The 12056-nt window shown below is 38.4% G+C and overlaps 1 protein-coding gene and 1 long non-coding RNA gene across 6 annotated transcripts; one reads left to right on the top strand and one right to left on the bottom strand.

Moving 5' to 3' along the window:
* Positions 1 to 4142: 4142 nt before the first annotated feature.
* Positions 4143 to 8909, bottom strand: LOC112072115 (tetraspanin-9). 4 transcript variants are annotated; one of them, XM_024139530.2, is made up of 9 exons: positions 8677 to 8909; positions 7058 to 7082; positions 6772 to 6851; positions 6431 to 6622; positions 6264 to 6338; positions 6041 to 6142; positions 5798 to 5929; positions 5559 to 5642; positions 4143 to 5455 (listed from the first exon to the last, which is right to left on the bottom strand). In XM_024139530.2, exons 3-9 carry the CDS (start codon positions 6832 to 6834, stop codon positions 5384 to 5386), a joined length of 720 nt encoding a protein of 239 aa, XP_023995298.1. In that variant the 5' UTR covers positions 6835 to 6851; positions 7058 to 7082; positions 8677 to 8909; the 3' UTR covers positions 4143 to 5383. The 4 variants fall into 4 exon arrangements, with proteins under 4 accessions (XP_023995298.1, XP_070295763.1, XP_070295764.1 ...); XM_070439662.1 differs by lacking the exon at positions 8677 to 8909 and adding an exon at positions 8599 to 8615; XM_070439663.1 differs by lacking the exon at positions 8677 to 8909 and adding an exon at positions 7402 to 7423.
* On the top strand, positions 8885 to 11899 carry LOC139024735 (uncharacterized). 2 transcript variants are annotated; one of them, XR_011476090.1, is made up of 6 exons: positions 8885 to 8974; positions 10166 to 10257; positions 11121 to 11221; positions 11306 to 11426; positions 11524 to 11597; positions 11744 to 11899. It is a non-coding gene; the product is annotated as an uncharacterized lncRNA (long non-coding RNA). The 2 variants fall into 2 exon arrangements; XR_011476089.1 differs by having other exon boundaries at positions 11524 to 11899.
* Positions 11900 to 12056: the final 157 nt, after the last annotated feature.

The following is a 12056-nucleotide window of genomic DNA, read 5'->3' as shown; positions in this document are numbered from 1 at the left end:
AGTACTAGATGATGATAGTTCACCTCCTGTAACAGACTAGAATGATGATAGTTCACTCCTGTAACAAGTACTAGATGATGATAGTTTCACCCTGTAACCAGTACTAGATGATGAAATAGTTCACACCTGTAACAGTACTAGATGATGATGATAGTTCACACCTGTAACAGTACTAGATGATGATGATAGTTCACACCTGTAACAGTACAGATGATGATGATGATAGTTCACACCTGTAACAGTACTAATGATGATAGTTCACTCCTGTAACAGTACTAGATGATGATAGTTCACCACTGTACTAACAGTACTAGATGATATAGTTCACTCCTGTAAAGTACTAGATGATGATAGTTCACACCTGTAACAGTACTAGATGATGATAGTTCACTCCTGTAACAGTACAGATGATGTATAGTTCACCCTGTAACAGTACTAGATGATGATAGTTCACTCCTGTAACAGTACTAGATGATGATAGTTCACTCCTGTAACAGTACTAGATGATGCATAGTTCACTCCTGTAACAGTACTAGATGATGATAGTTCACCCTGTAACAGTACTAGTATGATAGTTCACTCTGTAACAGTACTAAGAATGATAGTTCACTCCTGTAACAGTCCTAGATGATCGATGATTATAGTTCTCACCTGTAACAGTACTAGATATGAATGATAGTTCACACTGTAACAGTACTAGATGATATAGTTCACTCCTGTACAGGACTAGATGATGATAGTTCACACCTGTAACAGTACTAGATGATGATGATAGTTCACATATGTAACAGTACTAGATGATGATAGTTCACCCTGTAACAGTACTAGATGATAATAGTTCACACCTGTAATAGTACTAGATGATGATAGTGTCACACCTGTAACAGTACTAGATGATGATGATAGTTCACTTGTAACAGTACTAGATATGATAGTGCACAACCTGTAACAGTACATAGATGATAATAGTTGCACATATGTAACCGCACTAGTGTAAAGCATAGATTAACATGTTACAACTCTAATGAGATTAGTCCACTGTAAAAGTACGATAGATAAGTAGCCTTGACAACTAGTAACTAGTATAGTCTAGCTTTATGATAACATGTTTAAAGTTCACACCATGTAACAAGTACTAGAGATTATACTATAGAAGATATGTAATCTCCTAGTGTCTAAAACCTGAGTATCAAAAGTACGAGATTGATGATGATAGTTCTACACCTGTACAGTACTATGATGATTGATATCAGTTACACCTGTTAAACAGTACTAGATGATGATGATAGTTCACACCTGTAACAGTACTAATGATGATGATAGTTCACACCTGTAACAGTACTAGATGTAATAGTTCACACCGTAAAGTACTAGATGATATAGTTCACTCCTGTAACAGTACTAGAATGATGATAGTTCACACCTGTAACAGTACTAGATGATGAGATAGTTCACTCCTGTAACAGTACAGATGATGATGATGATAGTTCACACCTGTAACAGTACTAGATGATGATAGTTCACTCCTGTAACAGATGACCCTAGATACTAGTAAGGATAGTTCACTCCTGTAACAGTACTAGATGATGATAGTTCACTCACTGTAACAGACTAGATGATGATGAGATATTCACTCCTGTAACAGTACTAGATGATGATAGTTCACTCCTGTAACAAAGTACTAGATGATGATAGTTCACCCTGTAACAGTACTAGATATAGCAGGAAAGGATGAATATTGCACTCCGGATGTAACGTATAGATGAGAGATAAGTTCCCACTACTGCTAACCATATAGCATGAAGTGAGATGATAGTACTCAACACAAATGTAACGATACTTAGATGCATGATGAATAGACTAGTCACACCTGATACAAAGAAGTACTTAAGGCTGAAATGTATAGTTCAACATCCATGACTATAACAGAGTACTAGTATCGACATGACTAGAAGATCCATTCAACTCAAAATAAGAGTCACGCTCTTAACCCAAGTTACTCATAAAAGATAGTATGAGATGAAGTAATAATCAACAACCTATTCAACCCACCTAAGTAGTCTATTACAGATAATATATGATTATACTAAGTACTCACGCTAGTAATACATAGTAGTAATAAATCTTCCAACTCTGTAACTTCAATAGTTCTAACTCCAGATTGGATTTGAGGAACTCAATAATGTAAAGCCTCACCGAAACCTGAAGCAGATGAATGAGTTCACACCTTTAAATATCCCTACGTATCTAACATACTAATAGTAGACTTCACAGTTAACTTAGTTACCGAATACTAATAATTATAAATCTAACAGCCGCACCTTGCTTGAGAAAACAGCCTTAGAGTATCGACCGAGATGATATAAGTTCGTACTACCCGTTAAGCCTTACTATATAGCTTAGTACATAACATACCTTCTCACACCTCAAACAGTACTAGCATGATTATAACTTATGAAGTTCATCTCCGATGATGATAGTTCACACCGTGTAACAGAATAACAGTACTAAATGAAATGTAATACATTTAGTTGACACCATATCTCGTTATTAACTAGTACTTCAAGCACATCGATTGCAGTAATTAGTTATCCACCAGTAACTCTAGAGTGGTAACACTGAGTACTAAGATGCCATGATATTCACACCCATTGTAAACGTATGTCACTAACTGATGAATAAGAGTTCCACACGTACCTAGAGGATGAGTGCAGTACAACAACCACTGTAAACAGTACTAGAGGATGATAGCTTCAACGATACCTATGGATATGATAATACTCAGCTATCTCTAGTAAGCAATAAAAGGATGACTTAGCATAGCATCGCTGATGATATAGACTTCGTAACACTAGTACTTATAAAACTATTCACTAGCTAACTCGTATAAAACCGATGATAAGTTCGATACCACAACTGTATGAATGCAGTATCTAGAAGTGCATGTAGTGACTCGAATCTGATAGTTCACACCGTGCTACACAGTACTAAGGAATAAACTGAAGTACATATGAGTGTCATCGATAACATAGTCCTGCACTTCACTGCCAACCAGTACTAGTATGAGGATGATAGACTCTAGAAATGCACCTTGAGTATATCTTCAGTACTTAAGTATCTAATGGTGATATGGATATGTTTCACTCCATAACACTATAGTACTAGATGATGACCGATAGAGGTTATCCATCAGTCCTGTAAGCATGATAGATTCCACGTGATGATGACTGTTAATTTTGTATCACTCTCGATTTTGGAACATTAGTTTCAAAGCTACTACCGGATTGAAGGATGATAGTTCACTCCTGTCCCCAACACTAAAGAGTACATTTATATGGATAATTTGCAATCGATCAGCGTTCACTCGCTACTGTAACACCAGTACATATATGATATGACTAGTACACTCCATGAGATTAAAGTCACTTCTCTATAAGCGTATGTAATGATAAACCGATGTCACTCACAAGTGTAATTGACGTAGCCAGAATAACCTAGCTGATGTATGATAAAGTACTCACATCCGAACGTAAAATGATAGCAAGGTAAAACTAGAAATGGAGTCTGAACCATCGAGTAGATTCAACACCACAAGTACAAAGCGAATGAATGATGATAGTTTCACACGTGTAACAGAACTAAGATGATGATGTTCACTCCTGTAATCAGATCAGATCGATGATAGCATCACTCCTGTACAGTACTAGATGATTGAGATTTCACCCTGTAACAGTACTAGATGATATAGTTCACTCCTGTAAAGTACTAGATGATGATAGTTCACCTGTAACAGTACTTAGATGATGTAGTTCACTGCCTGAACAGTAACTTAGATGATGATAGTTCACTCCTGTAACAGTACTAGATGATGATAGTTCACTCCTGTAACAGTACTAGATGATATAGTTCCCCTGTAACAGTCTAGATGATGATAGTTCACTCCTGTAACATTACTAAGATTTTAATGATAGTTCACTCCTGTAACAGTACTAGATGATGATAGTTCACTCCTGTAACAGTACTAGATGATAGTTCACTCCTGTAACAGTACTAGATGATAGTTCATTCCACCTCCACCTCAATTGAAGATGATGCTTTAGTAAACAGAATTGGAATTTGAACTGAAGGAAAAATGGCCAGCATTTTGACAGAATAAGCGTAACTTTTATTGAACACATCTCAGTAACACTGGTTTTACAAGAATAAATCCATACAATATAAATGTAATCCGTTTAAGGATTTCTAAGGCATGAAATCGAACCTCTCTTTCCCATTACTCTTTTGTGTTCAAGCTATTCTGGATGACTGAGGGGTGTCCCTATTCCCATACACACAATCCAACCCCCCTTCCTCACCCCATAACTGAACTAGGGCCAGGATTCAATCCGACTGCGGGTTGTCGACAATTCAGCTTTTAAATGGAATTTCTGATGGAACTATATGTAGCATTTGATAACAAAATAACATTTTGGGGCAGTGTAAATTGGTCAAAACTATTAATTTCACATATGCGGTTAAATAAAAAAATGACTACGTGTCTTTAAAGTAACAGGGTTGACCGTATCAGGGTTGAGGTTTTCATCTGAAATCAGCCATAAATCCACTTGTGACAGGGGGAATGAATGAACACTTGTGTGCAACAGGGAGGGGCAAATGAATGCAAGCTTCACAAAACTTTTGGCTAGAAATGTTTTAACAAATCCAATCTATGGGTAACAGGGATGACGCGTTATAATCAACACGCTCAGTTTAACCACAAAACACCAGAAAAAGGCCAAAAAGAGTAGAACCAGCTCACCTGCTTTTACACTGATTTGACAGTTTGTTTTGGAAAAAACTTCTTTAAAAAAGGAATAGTTTCACCATATATATATATATATATATATATATAAATAGTTAGGTTTACGTAACAGGGTTGGCCTTAAAATGAGGGACAGACAAATGAAATCGCATAAATAAATAACCTTCAGAAAAGACTGTCAAAGCAACAACATAACTAACATAGCTTTTTACAGTAGCATTTCAATGATGTTGAAAACATGGAGGAATTTTGGGGTAAAGTTGGTTGAAATCTTCCCAGAAGTCGGAAAAACATAACGAGGGACAATGTCAAAATGCTGATTGTTGGCACTATTTGTGGATTAATCCATTTCCGGTGCATTGTTGACAAACCGCGGTCGGATTGAATCCCTGCCAAGAACACTGATTATAATGATAAAGATGATCATTAAAAGACAATATTGCCTTTGTGCACAAAATGATACAAGGGTGTGTAAATATAAAACACTAAATAAAAAGCTGTTTTGTGGCATGTGTGTGTGTCTTTTTAGAGTATAATTTTGTATAAAAGTAATGGGTCTCAAACTCTGTGTGTGTGTGTGTTCTAAGCTTCGTACTTCTTCCCGGATCGGTGGATCTGCTGGTACAAAGTCATGGAGAAGGCCATACCCAGGAGCTGCAGACAGAAAGTCACATCAATCACACTGCAACAACATCATTACATGTACATCTGTATGTCTTCCTGTATGCGCACACACACACACACACACACACCATACCTGTATGACCAGAACACACATGGCGATGGTTCCCAGCAGGTGTTTATTGTCATCCAGCCACTCCTCTACCTTCTCATAGCAACCCTGACAAGAGAGAAACATACAATCTTGAGAAGTGAAAAAGGACACTCCTACACATGCAGATACACACACACTCCCTGATGGTAGGGAGAAGATCAGACACACACTCCCTGATGGTAGGGAGAAGGTCAGACATTTTTAAACAAACACAAACTGACCTGTGACCAGAACTGGTTGGTGGCATTGCGCCCACAGTCCTGGTAGATATCCTGGCAGCAGTGGTCAGGAACCACCTTCTCCTGCAGGGCAGTGTGCCAGTCTGTGTACCCATTCACCCCACAACAATGCCACTGACAGGGAGAGAGAGGAGACAGGGTTATATATTGCACCTCTCCCTTGATGGAATGCTATGCTATTAGTGTGGGGTTGTATGGTAGATCATTAGTAGTTAGGTACCGTACCTCTGTCTGTATGGTGTTCCAGGCGTTGCGGAGGCCAGCGTTGTTGTTGGTGCTGTACAGAGTAAGTCCCTCTTTCAGGTCCTGTCTGGCGTTCTCACTCACCTGCACACACAGTGGATCATGAGAAATGTAGGCAGAGGCACAGAGCACTATGGGAACAGGAACCATAGGTGGAAGGATAACCAGGGGTTGAATTGACAGGTGCCTTCTATGGGAGTCTTACATTGTCTGTGTATACGAAGAACAGGATGAGTAGGATCAGCTCTGCCAACAGAATAGCCAACAACGTGATGAAAAACTACAGGGAACATGAGAGAAGAGAGACAGGTGAGGTTGCCAATGTGCCAAGCAATGTAGTGTGGTGCATCGTGGTTAGTGTAGTTCACTCACACTCAGCAGCAGACACTTGTTCTCCTTGATGGCACCCAGGCAACCCAGGAAGCCTGTAACCATGATGACAGCACCCAGGGTGATGATGAGGTTGGCAGCAGAGATGGAGGGGAAGGATGGTGATAGGGTGGCAAAGCTGCCCTGGGACACAGACAACCACACCCCCACACCCAACAAACCACAGCCCCCCAACTGAGAGGCAGAATAAAATATAAATACATGATTGTCATTACTCTAATCATTATTATACCTTTCGTATACTATGATTTAATAATAAAATAGAATGCCAAATCAGATAAATTTGTTTGAAAATGATGTGTGCAGTGAGTTTGTTCACCCACCCAGAAGAGCAGGTTGAAAAGGAACAGCATGTATTTGACACAGCAGAGGCAGCCGCGAGCCATGGTGAAGCTGTGACGATCTGCAAATAAAAGGGCAGTGTTTATTATGCAAAACCTTTGTGAAGAATTTGTACGTTTCTCCCTTGCAAATGATCAACAATCGATTACAATTCAAATGTGACTGAATATCTATATTACTTCAAACACTGCTCGAACTTGTTTCCTTTAAGTCGTTTCAACCGAGTGTATTTCCATGGGTACTAGTAAATAGTAATACTGCACTCACCTCACTTGCGAAACTCTTGTAATGCCTAAAAAAAAAAACAGTGCAGCGTTAACAAAGTAAACAAATCAAATCTCGCAGGTATAGAAGGGTTGGTTGTTCAGCAACAAAACTAACGCTTGCATAAATATAGGGCAAAACACACGGGGTTGGCTTTACATTGCTGACAACATGTAAACTATATTTCGAATTCAATGTTTATTAAAAACAGAAATACATGTGCACAATGAGCACTTGTCGCTCAAATACATCGTTACAGTTGTTGATTAGCTTGCGAATTTGGGCCATATTAGCATTGACACGAAATCAGTMAAAACAAGACATGGTATCAAGAACAAGCCACTTACGATTCCCCACATGGCACTTGTCATTCTGGCTAGCAATCTGGCCATCCAGAATCACAACAACACACTGACTTCTGCCCCCCCATAGAAACGTACACATTGTTTTCGTGACATTTCCAGCTAACCCATCTATTAAAACGTCATGTTCTTTTTGCTCGTCCCTGTAAAAAAAACTTGGTTGATCTCTTGTGGGATTACAACAGACTAGGGCCTACATTTTCCCAGGTGAATGTACAGTTTGACACAAAGATTATTCGCTCCTATCCATCTGTTTGACATTTACCTGTGAAAATATTACCCCGCTGTAATTCTTCAACGGAACCACAAGAGGGCAGCGTTTGCTCAAGAATTAAAGTGACTGGAGTCCTAAGGACTAAAGCAACGTTTAAATAATTGTGTAGGCTATTCAGTTCACTCCTGATATAAAAGTGCTTTTGAACGTCGTATTTACGAGCACAAAGCCAAAACCTCCAGATAGCCCCGGAGAAATAACAGAAAATGCATTTGAAAAACTAAAGAACATAATGAACAGTGTTTTGATTTAGTCACTTATCTCCTGGGAAAGTGCTGCCCCCTTGAGGTTGTGTTGAGGCATGACAATTGATACTATTTGAACATGTAAACTGTTCTCATAATTCAGAATGATTAAATGTAATTTCTCTCTCTCTGAATAATGTTACCACTTAGATAAGGAATTAGATAATGCCGTCGAGCTTTCAGCGGAGGGACCTGTAAGACAAAGCACACACACAACTATTTCATGTAGGCCTACTGTTGTTCTATGTAGTAGCAGTTATGTTCTTCTGGAAATAATTTTCCGAGTCAATCACAGTGGAGACACACACACAAAGAGCGAGAGATAAATCTACCATCACTTTTAGGCCAACTACAGAATAATAAATCACAGATTGCACTCCCCCTTCATCTTTTTTCTACATCGCCACCACAGGAAGTGACATTTGGTGAGGATCGAGAAAGAAGCATTGTTGCTCGCTCTAGAATCTGATAGTGTTATGATGTAACTTCTGTTAAAAGAAAATGTCAACATTGTTTAGCAGCCAGGTCCAATGGTTTTGGCTACACCTCTGATTTAATTCGTTGACGCTGTAAACCGATAACGTTGGTCGTGCGTGAATCTAACATAATTTACAAGCATATATTCTCATAAAAAATTTAGAAAATTACGGACTGGATTGATACCCAAAACTGCTGGGATAATTTTAGACTTGTCCTAAACAGCATGGCCGGAGTATCCAGACCAAAGAGATGATTCCGTACCGTAACTGTACCAGCTCGAGTTCAGCTCATCCTCATTTCAACAATCTCCTGACTACTGCGACCGACCTCTATCCGGTTTTCCAGCGTAGAATCCGCGATAACGCAAAAGTTAAATCCGATTGTCTTCTTTTTGTAGGCTATATTTAAACTTTCCTTCTGTCGTTGATGAATCACAGGCGAAGTATTTTCTCTCAGAAGGGCGGAAACTGGTCTGGTGGCGGGGAGGAATTACGTTACCGAATGGAACTGCAACGAGAGTATGGGACGTCCTGGGAGATGATGGATTTATTTGACCGAGGTAAAGACAGTTTCAGGTTGGATATTCGCCTGTCGTTTTCCTTACGTCCGCCAACAGCAGTTAGGGACCGTGAACATAGTGACAAATCTATTTTTTCAAATTYCAATAGCTCTTTAACCATTACTCCTAAAAAAATATATAATAAAAAAAATAACATTACTCCTGAAACTTTCAAAACTGGTTGTAGCTAACCTGATGGCATAGACACACATTGCACACACTTTTTTTGTTGATTTACATCTCGCACTATTTTTTATTATTTATTTAGATTTTTGAATTTCAATAGCTCTTTGGTCATATGACCTACTGACTTCAAACAAGGTTCAAAAAGTACACTCAGTGGCCCTACACAGTGCACACCCTTTAGTTTGTCAATATTCATCTCACACATTTTTACATACATTTTTCAAACGTTCAAATTTCAATAGCTCCTTGGTCATGTGACCTACTGACTTCAAACAAGGTTCAGAATGTACACTCAGCGGGCCTACACATGGCATACCCTTTAGTTTGTTCATTTTCATCTCAGGCAATTTTACATTAATTTTCAATGTTTCTAATTTCAATAGCTCCTTGGTCATGTGACCTACTGACCTGAAACAAGGTTCGGAATGTCCACTGACTACCCTTCTATATTGCACACCCTTTAGTTTGTCCATTTTCATCTAACATGATTTTACATACATTTTTCAAACTTTAGAATTTCAATAGCTCCTTGGTCATGTGATCTAGCGACTTCAAACAAGGTTCAGAATGTCCACTCAGTGGGCCTACACATTGAACACCCTTTAGTTTGTCAATTTTTATCTCACATGGTTTTCCTTTTTTTTATAGCATCACTTTCATATACTGTATATTAAGACAAATCCTTCTACGTTGAGTATTAGAACGCAGTTTACATAACCTGATAATGACTTGATATTTGAGTGCATTCACAACAAGCCACCTGCAGACAACTTACAAAATGCAATACTGCATTTGAGGGTTTGTTTTTCTGATGAAAATAGTTATTTGATGCATGGCCTACTATTTCTAACTGGGAAAATAAATTCCTACGTCTTTCGTGAGTAAAATCCTTTTTCCAAAATTGATTTAGGTACATTTTTGTGAAGAGGTATGAGGGTTGTGATATGGGTCATTTAATAGTAAAATCATGTAAGGGATCAATACATTTCTATATTGCTTCCCCAGTATCTGCATGACCCATCAGGCCAAGTGTTTTTGGTTGACCCTGCTGGACAGAAAGAGAAGGAGGAATCGGAACACGCTGCATTCAAATTCAGGTCTTAGTTATTCCATTGTACTGGATCTAATACATATTAGCATTTTACATACATTCATAAGTGTAATACTTTTTTATGGTATACTGTGAAAAACTCTTGGCTGCTGGCTCTGTCACTTTCAGACATAGCAGAGCAGACTTGAACCACAGGGGTTCTCTGTAAAGAGAGAGTAATCCAAAAGGCACAGACATACCCCTTGACTTTCAACTGGCACCGTTGACCTGTATGTATTCTCTCCTGATTGGCTCTGTGGTGCACAGTCTGGCAGTCTGACTAAAGTGCCAGAGGTATGAGGAGAGACATCCTCATTTGTATTTATGGGAACAAATATTTCCTAACACTTTGGGTCCTATTCTTGGACAGTTAGAAGACACAATGCATCAATGCAAAAAAAATGTATTACTAATTACTGTCCATGAGTAACCTCAACCTTGTGGGTCTATGGGTGTTTGGGCCAATAAAGTGCCAACTCAATTCTACCACTGACTAGTCTCTCATGCCCCTATGAACGGGGACACAGGGCAATAGTTTTTAATCTAAACCAGCCCTTTTTTACTGGAGTACAGTAACCCCTAATTGGGGCTCTTTTCTTGACACACAGTAGCAGTTTACCAGATAAGAAGTCAAGAAGATCAAAAAGTAGATTGTTGTAAGGGTGTATTACATCCTGTGCTGGTCCCATTGTCATATCCCTTCTGGATTCTGAGTGGTAAAATCATAGCTGAAAAATGCCTCTATGTATGTGTATACTGTATGTGGGTGGGAATGTCTTATGTCTGTCCTACATGTAGTGTTGGTACATGGAATATTCCTCAACTGCATATATCATAAATTGTATTATGTTCAACAACTGACATTTTCAGATATTGGAAAAGATGACTGGGTGGACATAAAATGGAAAGGAGGGGAAGTAACTCACACCATGCAGTAGGATACCTTCATCTGTGGGGTCTTTGCAATGCAGGTTTGATAGTTATATTTTCAATAATGAATGGTTAGCTGTTATGTGACAATTAGGTCAAAAACTCTATTTAATTTTTTGGTGTAGATGGCTAAGGAAGTTGCACAGAACTTCCCCAACATCCACTCCCAAATTGATATGGAACCTTCACAAAAACACATGGAGCAACTGTGAAAAGAAATGGCTGAGGATATACTAAAAATTTCTGGTATGTAATGACATTTAATTCAAATTAAATGTAAATTCTTTATTTTTATGTAGTTGTGTGGGACAGCCATATGTTCAGTTCATGCCTATGATTTCAGAGTTCAACAAAGCCAACAACTGCTTCATGTGTGCCACTGATAAAGAACCTGGATGTGGCCCAAAGACTAACTGGGTTAGTAACTTTATCTAACATGTTTATAATCTTTTGACAACAGTGACGGCATGTAAGACAATTTATGATATAACACAATGGATGGCTAATTCGTCATACTGCATTGATATTTGATATTATTTATAACGTGTTACGTTTTGTTTTAGATTGAATGTTTTGCATGCCAAAAGAGTTCAAGAGTGAAGAACACAAACTGGAAGTGCAGTCTTTGTTGTTGAAAATGTATGCTATACCCCATCCACACTGAAGAGGCTCTGAAATGTACATCAACCAGGGATAAAGAGAAAGTTAACACGGTGAAATGTCTTGTACTTATTTAAAGTTAAGTGTCTGTTGACATGTTGGAAAAGTTTAAAGGTCTACAATTTCTGTTTAATTTGTCAATATTACATTTTTATTCATTGATTTACTGGCCACCTTTACTGTGGTTACATGTACAGTACATGTATTGACCAGCAA

Source organism: Salvelinus sp. IW2-2015, unplaced genomic scaffold (genome assembly GCF_002910315.2).
Source record: "Salvelinus sp. IW2-2015 unplaced genomic scaffold, ASM291031v2 Un_scaffold1827, whole genome shotgun sequence".
NCBI classification, from domain to species: Eukaryota; Metazoa; Chordata; class Actinopteri; order Salmoniformes; family Salmonidae; genus Salvelinus; species Salvelinus sp. IW2-2015.
This window is presented reverse-complemented; position numbering and strand designations above follow the sequence as displayed.

What these genes read in the sequence shown, in the direction of transcription:
- LOC112072115 (XM_024139530.2), bottom strand. Translation starts at nt 6,834, where the DNA reads ATGGCTCGCGGCTGCCTCTGCTGTGTCAAATACATGCTGTTCCTTTTC. An exon ending in GGAACACCATACAGACAGAG is followed by an intron (nt 5,930 to 6,040) that starts GTACGGTACCTA and finishes TCTCCCTGTCAG; the next exon opens with TGGCATTGTTGTGGGGTGAA. An exon ending in TGTGTGTTCTGGTCATACAG is followed by an intron (nt 5,456 to 5,558) that starts GTATGGTGTGTG and finishes TTCTGTCTGCAG; the next exon opens with CTCCTGGGTATGGCCTTCTC.